A 19,361-nucleotide genomic window follows, 5' to 3' on the forward strand; every position below is an offset into this window, starting at 1 on the left:
ACCACCCACCAGAACCTTTAGCTCTTACCATCCTTTGATTCTCAGGAAAGCCTTTCCCAACTTTCTTGACTTGGGCAAACCTCTATTCTATAATCCTGTCATAACTCCAAAAGCCTGTCCTAAGTTTCCTAACATTTACAAATTTGGGCTTTGCATATTTATTTGTGTGGTGATTTCGTGAACCCAATGTGGTGAAGAACCCTGATTTACTAATCATGATACCCCTCCTATTGCACATAAATGAGCACTGTGGCTTGCTTAAAACCTTTGTGTCTGCCATTTATGAAGGAAGGAAAGAGGGGTAGAAGAGCGGAGAGCCGGAGAGAGGAGGGAGGGAAATCTCTGACCTTTACTAGGTCACAACGTTACATGGTCTTCCTGTTATCTTCATCTATAAGTCAGGTATGATAATGCCTATTTTCCAAGATTGTTATGAGCATTAAATGAAACAACCAATGAGATGTTATTTTAGAAACTGTGAAGTGGAATAGCATTTTGAATATAAGGCACATTGTAAAAAGCATTCTGACAGTTAGTGATGAAACTGTTGAATGAAAAAAGAATGAAGGACAGGTGATGAATTCCCTTCAGAGTTGAAGCCAAAATGGATTTTAAAAGACTTAATAGAGAAGGTAACAGAGCAGAGGAATGAATAGGTTTAATAAGCAGAAATAAAACACTTTCTATACTTACTCCATAAAGTAAGTGTACGTGTGTATATATAAACTGACTCCTCACCAGAATGACACCAAGGAAGGATAGACATTTCTGTCTCTTTTGCTCATAGCTATATTCCTACTGTCTATAATAGCATTGGTATATGATTAGTATCCTACAAATACTTACTGAATGAATAAATAATTATAAATCAATAATGTGAAGGAATGTAAGGATGGAGGGGATAAGAAATGTCACAAGAAATGTTATGTGCAAAAACACAGACAAAACATGGGAAATGATGTTGCCTTGGGAAGCCTGAGCTTCCAGAGACCAGGAATGGAGGGGGCTAGTGGAGGTGAGAGATCCAGGAAACACGGACACAGATGTCAATGGCTACCCTGGAGGGCTGATGGGACTTAGAGGCCACAAATCACTTCTAAGCCAAACTGAAGCACTGACATCCTTGGTAAAGCTGAAAGGAAAGCAATCCCCCATTAAAACATGAAAATGAAGTGCCCTGAGTCCGTCCTAATAGCCAGCCTGAACAAAATTCTCCTTACACATCATGGGTCATTGACAACAGGTGATATACAATGATAGAGAAGGAAAAAATGTGTGTGTCATTATAATAGAGATGAAAACTATGGAAATCATCATGAGCATCTGAATTCAAAATGCCAGTAAATGTAAATCATGTTATTTGCATAGAAATGTGGCATTGCTGCAGATATTGATTAATATTCAGAAGAAAATGAATAATGAATAAAATGCCACTTTTAAAATTATGAGAGAAAAATGTAATTACGCATATCTTTTGGAAAAACCTCACCTCACTCTTAGAGGTACTTAATAAGAGAAGGGGAACTGAAAACAAACGGGTGTTAAAGACTTTGAGCCAGTAGTACATCATGATCTTCTTTTTTTAATGTTAAGAAATGACTACCCAGGCCCTCCCTGGTGGCGCAGCGGGTTAAAGCACAGCACTGAGAATATAAAGCCGCTTCCGCATGAGTTCGATCCCCACCTGCCCCGGAGGTGACCACATGGTGTGGCAGACCTCTCCTGACCCACCCGCTGCTCCCCTCAGCAGTGTACTTTGTCAATCTGCCTGTTCTGTTCCCCGCTCTGTCTCTGGTGAAGCCTCTCACTGCCCCTGAGCCTCTGGCCTGTACCTCAGTTCTGTATGCACAAGTAAATAAATCTTTAAAAAAAAGAAAGAAAAAGAAATGACTGCCCAATCAGTATCTGTGATAATGATCTGTAATCTTACCAGTGTGAGATTGATGATAAATACCAAGTACTGATTTTCTAATAACATGAAAAACAGATCTACAGCACATGTTCAGATAGGAGTCTTTTCAGTCCAGTCATTGTCATATAATTCAAATCAAATATTTTTAAGGTATCTGTTAATGCAATCACCTCACAGCATACTTCCAAACTCCCAGTGCCCAAAGCTTATTTTCATCTGAGGCTCAGAGAGTCAAAGTTTCTGAAATAATTGAGTTCTTGTCTAATTACATAATGACTAATTTAGAACCTCATTTATTTGGAGAGTCTCTGGCATAGCAAATCCATTTAAAATGACACACAAGTGCAGGTAATTAAAAATTAAAGTTGAAATCAAGATGAAAAAAAGCAAGATTAAAGCTGGTTTAGACTGCTCTGATTAGCTGTGGAGGGCAGTGAATGGAAGAGGGGCTTAATAGACTTTCAAAGAGGCAAAGAGGCAGACGATGGAATGCAGCTTCGTGAGCACCAATGCTCTTTCGAATCTTTTCAATATATATTCCATTGCAAACCTGGCACGGGGCAACTGGGAGAGATGACCTAATTGGGTGCGAGTCCGTGACAGAGATTCTCTGTCCCGGCCACAGGAAGCCCTCACCGTGTCTCCTGTCCCGGGAGAGAATGCCAGGTCTTCTGAGAAAAAGGGGGGGAAACAGCAAGAGATGAACAAGGACACTGTACACAGATGCACATAGTCTACGCCAAGCCCTTTAGTATAGTAACCTCATGCAGCGGCTCGAGCAGTAACACACATGCATGCACACACACACACACATACATTATAATGCTCTTTGCTAATGCATTTTACCAGTTTGCAAATGACTTCTCTATCTATACTCTTTATCCTCACACCACCCAAAATAGAACAAGCAATTTTACTGTCTCCAATTGCTTAAGGAACCAACCTAAGGTGTGACATACCTAAAGTGCTAGGACTAGAAGTACAAAATATTGACTCCAAATCCCAAAATGTACCATGTTCCTACTTGTGGACATTGTTTCACTCCTTTTGGATTTTTCTTTCTTCCTCCTTCATTTTCCTTTCGTCTACTGCCTTGTCTACTTCTTTCATTTTCTCGTTCCCCCTGCTACTTCCTGACTTAGTCCCTCTTATTCCTGTCTATGGCCACCAACTAGACATCCACAACTTGAAGGGTCTGGCCGCACACTCTAAAAGTACAAAGCATTCCAGTTTTTCAGGTGTTTCTGCTGCAACACTGACTCCTGATAACTCATGGGAGGAAGTGGAGGTAACCTGCAGGGTAGAGATAATTACTTTTCCAAACCTGGTTTTCACTCCAGTTCACTGAAGTTCAATGGAGGGGGCCTTTCTATGAAAAAAACCTCAAAGCTGTGGTTTTCCAAGAGTTCTACTATTTCCATTCTGAATCCCAGAAAACAAAGCTATCCTTCCTTTTGCTCCAGTTAAGATTCCCAGTCTGTGTCCAGAAGAACCACTGATAATGCTTTGCCAAACCCGGATCATTCTCCTTAAGACTTATAACTGTATACTGACTGAGTCATAAAACAAATGTACAGACAAATTCCTCTCCTAAGGACCAAGTGAGCTCATAAATGGGAGGAAGGATGGCTCATGTCTTGAAGGATGATATTACCTAAAATTCTGCACAAAAGGGATATTCTTGGACCCCATTCCAAGTTGAATGGACTAGAAATTCTGGGGATAGGCCCAGAAACCCATGTTAGTTAATAAACCCTCCTGATAGGTCTAATGCTGGTGAAGTTGGGAACCCAGGCCTAAGTACAGCTCTTCGGAACATCCCTGCACTAGTTGCTGAGACACGTGACATATCACCCAGTTAGGAGCTTGGGTGAAGTGTGTCCCTCTCCAGACCCCTCTTCCTTACCCATCAAGTGAAGAAGTCTTTCTCGGTGAGCATCATGAACTACTCTGTTCTATGCATTCTGTCAATCTCCCTGACCATCATTATGTTCTTACTCCACAATAATCTTGCTTTCTTAAAGTCTTAGGGCTCAGTGGTCACCTGTCATGGTCCACATGTCATCTCAGCTGTGATATAAGACAGGTAGTTTTTGAAGTGACCAGAATCGAGAAACAAGGGGTAAGGCCAATCCCAGGGGAATGATTCAACAAATTCAAACTTTTCCCAATTCCTAATTTATTTGAAATCTAGTCCAGTGCCATCAGATTTCAAATTGAAATGTGGATTTGGGAGGAGTGAGTAGGACCATTTATAAAACTTGTTGATATTTTCCCCTCTTGCAGCATTAAATAGAATATTTATCAAAAGGATGCTATATGCCAAAACAACAATAACAACAACAACAACAACAAAAACTAACATCCCAGCAAACTGTGATTTATCAAGAATTTGCTTGTCCTGTTCATTTGAATTGATGCATTGTTAGAAACACTTATGTAAATAAGTCAGGAAGGTTCCTCCAGGAGACTATACTTTGACTCTCAGCAACAGGAATATCCACTTCAACATATCTACCACCGCATATTTATGAAGTCTCTACCACAGGCTTGGGGATCCAGCATTAATTAGTCAGACAAGGTCCCTTTCCTTGTGCAGCTGGTTGTCTAGCAGGAAAGGTACAAATTGCCTTAATGATTGCTAGGTAGAAGTGTTATCAGAGCAGATTCCAGAAAGCTCATCTGACATCAGCCTGTGTCAGCAGGGAGCGGCAGTGACTTTGAGGACAACATGTTAATACTTACGGGTAGCATGCAACAAACTCCTGCAAATAACCATGACTCTCAAGGGCAGATTCCACCAGAAAGTGCTCCCCAACTTCCCCCCTCCCTTCCTCCAAAGTCACTCCTGGAGGGGAGCAGGGATAGACACAGAAACCTCAAGACCCAGAGGGAAGGATCAGCATGAATGTTTTAGCTTGTAGCCTGATTTTACTACTTTGCACTAGCTATTACTTTTCATTATTAACATGGTTATTCCCTGCTTTAATATTTGCAAAACTTTAAAAGCAAATGCCCCTTGAAATAGGTGTTCTTAATTAAACCCCACCATCATATACAAATGACTGAATCCTCGCTAAATAAATGTGAAGCTGTGATGGACCTTGAGACTGGTGCCTCTGCTTGCCTTGTGCGCGTCTCTCTACAGCCATCCCATAATCAGATGCCCAGGGAAAAGGGCCGCCAGATACAAAAGCAGGTACACACTTACTGTTGTCCTCAGCAGCACCACATCTGCTTCTTGCAAAGAACATGGGACGCAGTTTGCCCACACATGCCAGGCAGGCTTCCAGTATAACACCAGAGGGAGGATCCCAAGTGAGAAGATGGATCCAGCAAGGCAGAGGATTTTCCGGCAGCCTTGAGTCCGGTAGCCGAATATCTCCTGGAGCAGAACCAAAATGACCCTGAATATTGGTCAAGTGCAATAAACAATACAGGAACAAATTATAATTTGTGTGATGAAACTGAGGACAGAGAATGAAGAAACTAAAGGGGATAAGGGCAGGACAGGGTGAGAGGTGGAACGAGGAGAAGGCTGCCTAAAGGGTACTCTGATGGGATGTGATGATCAACACTTTTCCATGTGTGTACTGGCCATCTTCAAGTCTTCTTGGGAGACATGTCTATTTAGCATTTCTGCCCATTTGTAAATGGGTTATTTGTTTTCTTGCTGAGTTCTATGTAGAATTGGGTATTAGCCCTTTTTTGAACATAAGATATTCATTTTTTCCCCATTTAGCAAGGATTCTTTTTTGTTTGTTTTATGGACAGTTTGTTACATCATACAGAAGCTTTTTAATTTGATGTAGTTCCATTTGTTTATATTTTGTTCCTCTGCTGTAGAGACAAGTTCACAAAGACATCACTAAAGCCATAGTGGGGTAGTGCTTTGCCTGTTTTCTTCAATGCATTTCTGGTTTGTGTCTTACAATCATGGACTTAATTCACTCTGAGTTAGTTTTTGTGAGGTATGAGACAGTGATCTAGTTTCACTCTTCTACTTGTGCTTGTTCATTTTTCCAAACACCATTTGTTGAAGACTCTCTTTTCTCAAATGTATTTTCTTGGTTACTCTGTGATAGATTAAATGTTACAAATACAAATTTGTGGATTTATTTCTGGGCTCTTCATCTATTCCATTGGTCTATGTGCCTGCTTTTGTTCCAGTATTGCACTGTTTTGATTATTGCAGCATCAAGTATAGTTTGAAGTTGGAGATTTGTTACTGCTGCTCTTCTTCTCTTCTGTCAGGATTACTCTGATTATTCAGTATCTTTTGTGGTTCCATATGAATTGTTTTTAAATATTTATTATTTATGGGCCAGGGGTTGGGAGAGTGAGAGGACTCACCAAAGACAGAGTGGGGAGCAAAACAGGTAGATCTACTGAAACACACTACTGAAGGGAACAGTGGGTAGGCCAGGAGAGGTCTGCCACGCCATGTGAGTCAGCTCCCTGGCCGGGAATCAAATTCATGCCGCAGTGGCTGTGGACATCTTCATAGTGCTGCACCTTAAACCACTGCACCACCATATGAATTTCAATCAAATTTCTTCTACTTTGAAGAATGCCATTGGAGCCTTGATAAGGATTGTATTGAATCTGTATTTTGCTTTGGGTAAGATGACCATCTTAACCATACGAATTCTTCTAATCCACTAGCAGAAACTGTCTTTCCTTTTTCTTTTTTTCTATCATCTTCTGTTTGTTTTTTTTAACAATGTATTTGGTTTTCATTGTGTAGGTCCTTCACCTCAATTTTTAAGTATACTCCAATTATATAATTATTTTTGTTTGTGATTATGAGTGGTAGCAATCCCACTCTTGGGGGATCTGAAGCCATCAATCCAAAAAGCTCTATATCCCACAATGTCCATTGCAAAATTATTTACAATAGCTGCAACATGGAAACAACCTATGTGCTTACTGATAGCTGATTGGATAAAGAAGATGTGGCATAGCCACACTATAGAATACTGTTCACCCATATGGAAAGATGAAATACTGTCATTTACAACAAAATAGGAGGAATCCAAGGAAATAATGTGTAGTAAAGCAAGTGAGAATGACAAGGAAAATATTGGACATTTATATAATGGTTAACAAAGTAAAATACAGATACTAATACACATTAATAAATGAAATGAGGTTTCTGAGGTTCAGAGGGAGTGAGAAGAGAGAAAGTCAGCAATATGTAAGGGGTTTGATGAGGAGAACCAAAGAAAGGTGACAGCAATCCTTGTAAGCAGGATTTAGAAGATCTCTCTCTTACACATGTGGATCTTGTCTTGAACCAAAGTGCTAAAGCTGTGTCTCGAGCCTCAGGCTCTAGTGTCAAGACAGTGTACTTAAGTTTCCCTGAATAAACTTTAAGTGTGATAATAAGAAAGTGTGCTTTCTTGTTGATGAACTAAAATTATTTTCTTAATCTGGGCAAATTACTTGATCCTGTAGCTGCATAGCCCAATGGCAGTATCTCCATTATCCAGATGTTTGAAATAGGCTCAGTGGGGCTTACTACAATGACAAGGGAAACAAAACCAAAAAATAAACAAATGGCACTACATCAAATTAAAGCACTTCCATGAAACTTTAGAAACTATCATTAAAACAAAAAGACATCCCGCCAAACAGTGGGGAAAATAAAGCATCGTCAATCCAAGAAGGGACTAATAGCTGAATTCTAGTAAGAACACTTAGTAAGTGTTCTTACACCAAACGACATAGTCAACAAATGGGCAGAAGAGCTACATAGATACTTCTCCCAAGAAAACACAGAGATGGCCAATAGGCACGTGAAAAAATTCTCATCATCACTTATTTTTATTAGAGAAATGCAAATCCAAACCACAATTAGGTAACACCTCACACTTGTGAGAATGGCTTACATAAAACAGATCAGGAAAAAATGAGTGTTGCTGAGTGCGGAGAAAAGGGAGCCCTCCTACACTGTTGGTGGGAATGCAGACCAGTTCAGCTTCTTTGGATAATAGTATGGAGATTTCTCAAGACATTAAAACAGACCTACCATATGAGTCAACAATCCTAGATATCTACAGAAGCATACAAAAACACTAATTCAAAGGTATATATTCACTCCTGTATTATTACAACAGTATTTACAGTAACCAACCTAAGTGTCCAAGAGTAGACAAGTGGATAAAAGGAGACATGGTCTATTACATGATGGAACCCCACTCAGTTATAAAATAAGATTACATCTTGCCATTTGCAATACTATGGATGGGTCTAGAGGGAACAGTGTTAAGCACAATAAGTTAGCAGGAGAAAGATAAATATTGCATAGTTTCGCTTATATGTGGAATATGAGAAAATCAAATGGTTAGACAAAGACAAACCTTGAAAGGTGACCAGATATGAAGCATACAGGAGCAGAAGGAGAGGAAGAAAGATGAAAATGGGGACTGTGGGTAAGATCACAAGGAAATATGGTGATGGACTATGGTTGCTTTGGGGGTGGGAGAACTATGGTGACCACTCATATATTTCCCTAAAATTAACAATAATGTAAGAAAAAGTGTACTTTAAAAAAAAAGATTTATTTATTTATGCATACCAGAGCTGGGGTGCAGGCCAGAGGTGCAAGGACCATGAGAGGACTCACCAGAGAGAGTGGAGAGCAGAACAGACAGTTTAATGATGTACACTGCTGAGGGGAGCAGCAGGCAAGACAGCACCATGTGGATCACCTCCAGGGCCTGAGATCGAACACACACTGATGTGGCTACTGCTAGCTTTCAGAAAGGGCCCAAAAGTAGCACATTTTAAAAGAAAAGTTTACCTTCCTAATGATAAGCCCTTTTCCCTTATTTCCAATTTTTTAATGTGAAGAGATAGATTTCACCATAATTTCTCACACTACACCAATTTGTACTAAATGAATGCCACATACCACACTCTTGTCCCAACTCCAAACCCTACTCAAATTTCTGACTTGGTAGTTTCTTGTTTGCCATTATTTCATGACAAAGGAAAATTTCTTAAATATCTTTTAAGTTGATTTGCTTTAGATCCAGGTAAGGAATTCCCAAATGAATGATCTAATGCAGAAATCTTAAACTGGGACCTCAAAAAGAAAGGTTTCTTGTCAGTATAGTATTTCTTCATATTATAAATTGGTCCTCCAACTATTTCATATAGAAGTTATTGAGCTCTACCTTTTTTTCTTTTTCCCAAATAAAAAGCAGTGTAATCATTCCTTGCACTGTAAGAATCAGCTGGAATCTTTGTGTTCATTGCAATACTATTTATTTACAATAACCAAGAATGGAAAGAATCTAAGTACCTGTCAAAAGATGAGAGAATAAAGAAGATGTGAGATACACACACACACACGCGCGCACACACACACACACACACCCCAACTGGAATACTAAATATCGAAAAAATAGATGAAACCTTGTCATTTGGAACATCATGGATGGAACTGGAGGGGAATAGGCTAAGTGAAATGAGTCAGATGGAGAAGGACAAATACTGAATGGTTTCACTCATGTGTGGAATACAAAGAAATAAAAGGGGGGGGGGGAGTATAAACTAAGCCAAAACAAATCCTTGAATTCTGACTTCAGAACAAAGATTATGACAAGGGGAGGTCCAAAGACTGGCTGTGGTTGTGGACATGGTGAAGTCACATACCTTTGCAAAGGTATGAGGTCTCTCCTAAAACATATTGTAAATCAATGCTCTACCTGAATTTTAAATAAAGAAAATAAATACATAAGTAGAAGCTCAAACACACTAAAAATAAGCTAGAAAGCACCAAGATCTGTGTACAAAAACCCCAGAAACTGGCCCATCACCATCTAGTAAGATGAAGATGATGAACTAGGGTATGGTCACATGACAGGATCTTATATATTTCACTTCAAATAAATCTACTCCAGAAACATCCAACAATGTGGATGACAGTAACATAAGATTTCATGAAAAAAAAGTCAGCACAAAGCATGATAACCTCTTCACAAGGGGTCAGCCCACCATGTTGTGTGGGGTCATCACATTGACATAAAGAATTAAATGACTAAATGCAACCTAGCAGTCAAACTATGAGAGGATATTATGGACCAGAGGTTACAGACAGCCTAATTGTGGGTATCTGAAATTTTTGAACAAAAGAAAGATTCATCCAGTGTGAGTCAGATACCCCCTTGTAAATGAACCAGTGTTACCATATTTCCTGGGGTCTTAAATGCTCTGCTCTTCCCAACATTGGTGCTATATGACAGATTCCATTTCTCATCTCATCCCAGGCCTGGTCATAAGAGTTACAGCCTCTCTCTGTGAGCCAGTGTTTCTCAACCAAAGGTGATTTTGCCCACCCCACGCCCTAAAACACATACCACACCACACCCCCACCTCCCCACTAGACATGTGGCAGGCTGCAGATATTCTGGTCACTCTCAACTAGAGAGGTATTACAGGCATCTGGTAGGAAGAAATCAAAAACATCCCACAGTACAGAAGACAACTTTCCCCAGACATAAAATTATAAATTATCTGGCCCACAATAATGCTTATGATGATAAAGGCACTTATGTTTCTTGCACCTAAACTAACCAAGTCTCTAGGACCTAATACTTCAAATGTCATCTCCAGCACACAGAGAAGAGTTAGAATTTTTTTTTTTTTAAGATTTATTTACTTGTGCATACAGAACTGGGGTACGGGCCAGAGGTGCAGGGGCGGTGAGAGGATTCACCAGAGACAGAGTGGGGAGCAGAACCGGCAAATCATTGAAGTACACTACTGAGGGGAGCAGCGGGCGGGTCAGGAGAGGTCTGCCGCACCATGTGGATCACCTCCAGGGCAGGGGGGTATGAACTCATGCTGAAGTGGCTTTAGCTTCTTAGTGCTGTGTTTTAACCCACTGTACCACCAGGAAGGGTTAGTTAGAATTCTTTTATATTTTAATGTATGGTTTAAAACAAAAAAACGGTGTGGGCCCTCCCTGGTGGCGCAGTGGGTTAAAGCACTGCACTGAGAAAATAGAGCCACTTTCGCATGAGTTCAATTCCTGCCTGCCCTGGAGGTGACCACATGGCGAGGCAGACCTCTCCTGGCCTGCCCACTGCTCCCATCAGCAGTGTACTTTGTCGATCTGCCTGTTCTGCTCCCCACTGTCTCTGGTGAAGCCTCTCGCCACCCCTCAGCCTCTGGCCTATACCCCAGTTCTGTATGTACAAATAAATAAATCTTCAAAACAAAACAAAACAAAACAAAACAAAACAAAACAAAACAAAACAAAAAGCATGGGGGCTTCTGAGGGCATAAAAGCTTAGTCTCAGCACTATCGCCACTATGGCCTGAGTTTGATCTCCAGCCAGGGAGCTGACCCATATGGCACAGCATATGGGTCTTACCCGCTGCTTCCCTCAGCAGTGCATTTCAGTCAATCTGCCTGTTCTTCTCCCCACTCTGTCTTTGGTGAATCCTCTTACCCCCTTACCCCCACCCACATACATCTGATCTATACCCCAGCTCTTCTATGCAAAAATAAGTAGAATGACACTTTCATTTTATTGCCTCCTCTCTGCCCATTGGCTCTGGTTCTCTTGTCACAGTATTTCTCACATAACCACTATGGGGAGCAATGACACCTGGGTCAGGCGGCAGGCTCCAGCACTCAGGAACTCTTCAGTCTTCAAGGTGCCTTGGCTTCAATTCAATTCAGTTTGTCTAGTGTGTAAGGTAAGGTAGGCCTGCTAGAGTTAAAGTTCCCATTTTCAAAGGACTAGCAGGAGAGATGAATTTAAAAAATAATGAAAATATAGGGTCACAAATATTAAGTGTCATATGAGAAGCACAGGGTGGGGAAATACTGTTAGGAGCAAATAAGGAAGCTATCCTAATGAGATGATAATTAGGAAAAGATTTTCAGTACACTTGTTAACTTAAAGTTGAACTGGAGAAAATGATTAGAATGGCAATAGCTGCGGGAAAAGGGCACTAAGTGGAAGAACTAGCCTTGAGCAAACACAGAGCAGTGAGAACGTGGAATGTAAATAGGGATGAGATATCCCTTGACGTTCTTGCGGTCAGTGTTCTACCACAGTAAGAGGAACCCTGAGTGGCCAGAGGATGCCTCTATGGGCTGCACTGTGGGCTTGTAAGTGTGTGATAGTCTACTCCATCTAGTCATGGGTCAAAAGAAAGTTGGCTGATCCCTTAAATAGGACACCAACATCGCTTGCGCCATAAACCAGCAGGTAGCTCTCCTTAAAGCTGGCATTGCAGATGAAGTCAAGGGTGGACTCCCCCCCATCCCTATCCAACTGGGCAGCATTCTGGCCGTGGAAGCAGGACTAACAGTCAGCCTCAGAGCTTTAGTGCTGGCCTTTGATGAGCCGGTATTTCCTTTTCTCCACCCAAGATGCTGCCAGCCTTGCCACACCAGTTGGCTGGTAGAAAAACAGCCAATCTCGGTCATCAGTGGCAGGCAGGGTGGTGACTCCCTGCCCTTTGGATAACCAACTGTCTAGACTTAGCTGAAGGTCGTGAAAATCACAGTTCGTGTGAATAATAACTTCTTTTATGTTCCAGTCACCCTGAGTATATTTTTCCCACATTTTGCTTTAATCTACACCTTTAAAGAAGTTCAGGTCATGAGTGGGTGAGAAATGAGGAAGGTAAGGTTGAAGGAGGTTAAGAATATACTCAGTCACCCAGCCTGATAGGTAACACAGTCAGGTCCTTCGTACATAAAACTCCTCCCACCCACAAGACCACCTCTCATAGAGCCTCGCCCACCTCACTCTTATCTGGCAGGTGTCACAGGGGACATGTCTTGAGCTCTTATTGGTTGTTCCCATGTGAGCTAATGAATATACCACCCAGGCAAGTTCTTGGGTTCCCCCTAAACAGGTTGTCAAACTGCAAAGCCAGAGAAAATAGGCAGCAGGGGCTCTACCCAGCAGCCTATGTAGAAACACAGGTTTCTATTCTCTTAGCTTGGCAATCAGGCAAGAAAAATTTTCTAGGTCCTTGTGTGATGCTGAAAGTAAAACTTCTCTGACTGGTGACATATGAGTCGTGGAAGATCAAGTATAGACAGGCTTGTCTGGTTAGCTTAATCCTGGCCCAAGACACCTGAGCAGGGAAAAGGCCACATGACCACTTAGATTCAGGAGCTATTTTGTCACTTATTAATTTTATCATCTAGAAGGGACTATCCTGTCTAAAAATTAAGAAGACTGACAACACCTGCCTCGCAAAAGGTACAACAATGTAATGGGTTAACAGTTATGAAAGTGTGATTCAACAGTTGTGCTAAGACTTGATTGCTAAACCCTCAGTGTCATCCTGACATCCCAGCTCCTCATCATGTAGATCTCAGCTACCCTGACCACACATGTAAAGTAGCTTCCCAATCATTCTTTAGCACAACACCCTATTTTAAATCTCTGAAAAAAATCTGTTTTTTTCTTATTTGTCTGTTGTCTTTTCACTCTGTTACCACACACAGAATATACATTTCCTAAGCTGGACTTTGGCCAGTCTTAGTGCTTGCTGGAGCCCAGTTGGGTGACCAGAACAGCTCCTGGTACATAGTAACTAGACACATTCTTTCAAGGGAATATGGCTTAGAATACATTGCAGGGATTTGAGTTTGAGGAATGATTGAAATATTACTAGGCTGATGAAGAGGGAGACTAAAATACCATTCATAGATTGTCAGCACCTGTTAAATCTTAGCAAACATCTAAACATCATTTTTCAGAATAGAGAGCTGTGATCTAAGAGAAGTTTTAAACAAGAGGGAGAAAAAAACATAAGCAAAACTGTGCTGTCCTTCCAAAATCATATGGCTGCTATTTGGTCAACAGAGCATGTATCTTGACAATAAGTTGTTGCCCCAAGTATTATTATTACTTGTCTTTATCACCAGGTGTCATTGACATTTTCCATAGGATTTTAGAAAATAAAAGAGAATTATTCTGTCATGAACTCTGAGAAAGGCTCATAGATATAATGATCCTGCATTTCTTTCACAATGTGAAACTCCCACACCCACTTGAAGTAATTTCTACTTTCTGGGGAAGCCTGTTCCATTTCCAAATAACCCTGCTGGTGACTACCCCATGTGCCAGACAATGAAACAAACCCAGAAAGTGGTACCCACAGCTCCTCCACCATCACATGCACACATACACTACCCCTTGCACCAGACAAATTCCATTTCTGCTAAAATAATATAAAGTCAATATAAGTATATTTATCTTCCATGATGAGGTATGCCTAAGATCTCTGTTGATAAAAACTATTTTGAACACGACTACATTACAAGCTGCCTTGTTAAGATAGCCTAAAATCTTTTCCATGTAGTAGGAGTGGGTGGAAAGCATGTTAAAAATTAATGGCTACCACTTTTATGTTAGAATAAACAGCCTTTTCTTAAAGAAAGAAAAGAACTGTCAAAAGTACTTTAGAAAACAGTTTGGTGACTATATAAAGTTAAAGATGTACATTCTGTGTGAGCTAGTAATTTCTCTTCTTAGTATTGTCTCCACAGAAATAAAGGTACATGTGTAACAGGAGACACAAACAAGACTTTAGTGAAATAGCACCCACTGAAAAGAATTTAAAGGAATGATGGGAGTTTACCAGAAAGGCCTTTCTACATTGTGTCTCCTTCACTTAGGATGTACTTCTTCTTATCTGGGCTTTCTGGTAAAGAAAGGAAGAAAGTACATTCCAGTCAGAAAACTGAAAGTAGCTTGACAAAGCTGTTAGGAAGAGTGTGTGTGTGTGTGTGTGTGCAGTGAGATGGGAAGAACAAAGTTGAAGCTACAAATACAGCATTGTGAAGATTAGGAAGAACTTTGCAGATCATTCTAAAGGAATTTAAGGTTTGAAATAGGTGAGTAGCCATGCTGGTTTGCCTAGACTTGGTGAGCATTGACCCGAGAGTCCCACCCTGAGACACCCCTCGGTTCTAACAAACAGGGACGTTTCATCTTTCTCAAAGGAACTGACATCAGATGCCTGTTTTAGGCAGAATGGGCAAGAGTTTAGACAGAGGTTGGACAGGAAATAGTGGTGATTAGAGGTTCCTAGAGAAAGTATAGACAGATAACAGGCAGAATATCAGGATGGAGCAAGGAGAACATATGAGAAACATCTGGGAAACACAGCCAGTGGACTTTGGCATTCTTACATGTTGGGGGATGAGGAGGAGAATATTGAGAAGAGATACTAAATTTCTAAGTCACTTAACTCCGTTGTTCTAGTGGCAGTGATTCGGGAGAGGAAAGAAAGTGTGGATAATAGTTTCTTTTAAATTTGAGATGAATTCTAATTCAGAAGATTGCATAGAGATAGTTTAATTGGGATAGTAGTTTTAAAGATTGCAAGGATTATTTTTCTGGAAACGAATGCAATAAGGTTGGAGAAAGCATTTGCCAAGCAAAAACAAGCCAACCAACCCTGCTTGCATAAAGGCACAGAGGTAGAGAAGCTAGAATATTTCTCTAACGGTGTGTAGCTATAACACACTTATTCTCGGGGCACTTTGTTTTAGTGCCGATGCTGACTAGATGACTAAACTAGAAAAGAGAAAGGTATTGTTTTTCTTTAAGTGCAGAATAAGAATGGTATCGGGTACTACAGATGGGCCCAGGGTTCTAGGGACGCTGAGATATTGACTCCTCCAGTTTGAAATAAGCCCAAATTTCTGCTTGATTTGCAATATACAAATAGTACTACTACTTGTCTATGTGTCATTATATAATAATTTGGGAGCACTGTGCTAAGGAAATCCTTTCTCTTCATCAGTTTAGAGTCAAACTTAAATTGACATAAAACTGCACCTAGGCTTTTATCAGAATGAGAAATAAGATTTTTTTTTTCTTTCTGGCTCATAGATTTGTTCAGTTTATTAATATGCAATGTGATGATTTAATATACATATAGCTTGTGAACTACTTAAATTTGTTATAAGCAAAAACAGTTTTTATCAATTTTTCTGTGGAGTAAATGCTATTTTCTTTAAAAACTATTTAAATAAATACAGCTACAGATGAGGTGATTTGTCTGTTTTCTTTGTGTAATATTTGATATCAGTGTAGTTACTCATCTAGGAATGCTTACAGAATGAATGGCTGTTCAATAACTCATTACCATGAAATGGGAAAAGAACTAGATTGTGAGAACCAAAAAAGTACAAAGATAATCATATAGAAGTGTTACATTTTCTCTTTTCTTTTATTTTATATTTTTTATTATTAATATATACCTATATAAAATGTACGAAATATTTCCATCAAATTTAATAGATGATTATAAGATGAACATTTGTGATCCATTATTTATGTTAAGAAATAATAATGCCAAGCTATTTTTTGGAAAAAAAATAGTTATAGTGGACATTACCAGGTCCATCGGTGAGGTTTGAATGTGATTTGGGTATTACTTGATCTACAAACTCACTGAACAACAACAAAAAAAGAACTGGAAGGATTTAAATGAAAAAGCAGATTACAACAGAACATTTATCATAAGCATTTATCATTTTGGTAACAGAAAGTTGGTAATTGTGGTGATCTCTGAATTGTGGGAAGGTAAAATTTTACTTGTATTTTCTGATATTAAAAATGTGAACTGATTGTATCTGTAATAATAAAGGCGTACTATACAATAATAAAGATGCCCTGAGATAATATCCTAACAATTGACCCAGCTTTTGATAATTCTGTGTTATTCTGTATCATTCACATCTGACATCCCAGGGTATTTGAAAGAGGGAGAAATTCTGGTAACTTTATCCCTACTAGTCTCCCAATTTTCCAGTCTTAACAGGTTGTTCATTTCCCTATCTCCTACCTTAATTTTAGCATCTTCTGCTTATGCCCATTTGCTTCCAAGAAAATGCTACTTCTCCAGCAAATTACGTGACCCCTTTTTTGTCTATCAAGACCAGAACTGTATGTAATGGCATGATGGTGCCATCTTACAGAATTTCAAGACACTTTTCCAAGGCTGAGCTCAGGTCTGAAAACTAGTTATGGAAATGAATCAAATGGTTGGTCATAGTAGGTAATTCTGATGTTGATTTGATGAATATGGCAAGTGACCAGGGAGTCACACCATGGTAACTAGCTCTCATTCTTCCTGTAGATGGTGTGCTCTGTCCTCGTGCTGCTCTGATAGTTCCAAGCAGGTGGCCTCACAATACACTGACATCAATTTACATGAATAGTGCAATAGATCCACCCTTTTGTGACCGGAGAAGAATATTAAAGCTTGAGTGAATGACATAGGGACAATTTTACAAGGGAAGTAGGCATCTCCATAGAAGAGATTTATGTCTTCAATGCCTTAGATGAGGGCACTGAAAGTGGTCACCAGGTGGTAATCAGGAAGCTCCTCTTGTGACATGATCTACAAACTGAGGCCTATAGAGGGAAAAGTGATATAAGAGAACCACAGTTCAGACTGGGACCTAAGCTTCCCCATCTCCAAAACAACATTCCCCCTCACATATAGCAGTGGTTGCAAACCTGTGGGTCTCAAGTTTTAATCAATCTTAGAGTTAATGCAGTGAGTTCAAGGACTCAGAAGCTCAATAAGCATTGACATAGCCTTCTTTAACACCGACTGAAGCGCTCAGTCATTTGAGAGTATGAGGTATTTTTTTAAATGTTATGTAAATGTAGAAAAAATTGAAACACATGTGATAATTGTCTCTGATAGTTTTCCAGAGGCCCTCTGGCAGTCCTCACTAACTACAGTCACACTCTGTTGTTCTCCCCAATTAGGAGGTGACTTTTGTAATAGCCATTTCCTTATCTTTAAAAAACATTTTTTCTAAGTGTGTATGCATGCCATCACAATATTTTTGAAATTCCTGTGAGTGAAATCACCCTGATTATATGCTTGTGTGGGTTTGGAGCTTTTTCTGCTTATTATATATGTAAGCTATATCTATTTTATTGCATAAAATTGTAGTTTATTCATTTTTATTGTATCAGAACACATTACTGTAAAACCATACTTAAAAGTAAGTCATTTTTATTGTTGAAATTTTGGATTGCTTCCAGTTTGCAATTTTTCTATGCATTAGAAAAGTTATATTAACCTGCTGAACTCTATCTTTCACCAAATATTTAGCCCTAGAACTTTTCTTTATGTACTTAATACTTAATATAGGAGCTCACACATAATAAGTGTTCATATATGAGAAAAAAGGGAGAGAAAGAAAAGAAGGGAGGGAGGGACAGAAGGATGGAAGGTCGGGATGGGGGAGGCATTTCCCTGTCTCATCTTTCATTTTGTGTAGAGTTTACATTTAATAAAATGCAAAATTTAAAATCTCTCATTAGAGTATGTGCTCATGAAGGCAAGAACCAAACTTTGTTTAACTTCATATCATCCAAACAACATTCCCATCCACACTACAGAAACTCTTTACACTTGTTCAGTTAATATGATTTTCTGTTGTCTAAAACTGAGAAAAGATGGGTGACATGAAGATATTTGAGGGTCATGTCAAGCAGCACTGCAGAGAGGTGCAGGTGTGGCCCAAAGATACTATGAATTGAGTGCCACCCCTGCCTGGAAGTGACGGTCACAAATTAATCTCTCTAGCAATCACTTTTTTTAGAGAGAAACTTCTTTACTGCTAAACAGATGAGAATGAAGGGAACTGGAATCTCCCATCTCAACTAGGTCCTAAACAGCTCTACTCTTAGCTAGGTTCTGTGCCTATTGTAAAGAAATGGCTCCTTGATCAATAATCATATAGTCCAGTCTCCAAGTCTTAAGCAATACCTGAACCGTAGTGCCTACATGTGGGACTACCAACCAGATATGGCAGAATCATAAGGACATTGTTTTTAAGATGCAGAATTGAGGTCGAATTGAGGTCCAGATTTCTGAGAGTAGGGTATCTCCAGGTTATTTCTACCTCCGTAGCTCACCTGATTCTTATATACACTAGCATTTGGGACTTACCAATAGTTACAAGCTCTGCTTTATGGACAAGCAAGCTTTATTTTATCTAATGAATATTAGAGTGGAAACTACCTCACAAGGTTGATATGACAATTACAAAACAAAATATTAACAAATAGAGTTCATCAACAAGTTAAAAGATTCATGCACCACTGACAAGTGGGGTCTATTCCAGGAATTAAAAAATCAATAAATTAATCCATGCTAACAGACTCAAAGGTTAAAAAAAGAAAAAGGCCAAATAATGCAGAAAAACGTTTGACAAAAATTTTACGCCTATTAATGCTTTTAAAAAGTCAAAAAAAATAAGAATGTTTTAATAAAGACATTCTTTAATAAACCTGAATGATTTGATGATGACAAAATGAATGGCTTTTCTCTGAATAATTCACTCTCTTACCTTCCCTTTTTCAACATAACACTAGAGTAGGTAGATAACATAAAGAAAGAAATGGTATACAGAGATAAAACTGTC

The 19,361-nt window shown here is 39.5% G+C and overlaps 1 protein-coding gene across 1 annotated transcript in view; it reads right to left on the reverse strand.

The window, feature by feature from the left end:
• ATP13A4 (ATPase type 13A4) overlaps window positions 1-19,361 on the reverse strand; it is a 106,242-nt gene that overhangs the window by 75,461 nt on the left and 11,420 nt on the right. Inside the window, exon 2 of the mRNA XM_004675106.1 lies at window positions 5,124-5,297. Coding sequence (XP_004675163.1) covers window positions 5,124-5,297 — 174 coding nt within the window. The remainder of the gene's footprint in view (window positions 1-5,123; window positions 5,298-19,361) is intronic.

This window comes from Condylura cristata, unplaced genomic scaffold (assembly GCF_000260355.1).
Source record: "Condylura cristata isolate star-nosed mole 26May11 unplaced genomic scaffold, ConCri1.0 scaffold00003, whole genome shotgun sequence".
NCBI lineage: Eukaryota > Metazoa > Chordata > Mammalia > Eulipotyphla > Talpidae > Condylura > Condylura cristata.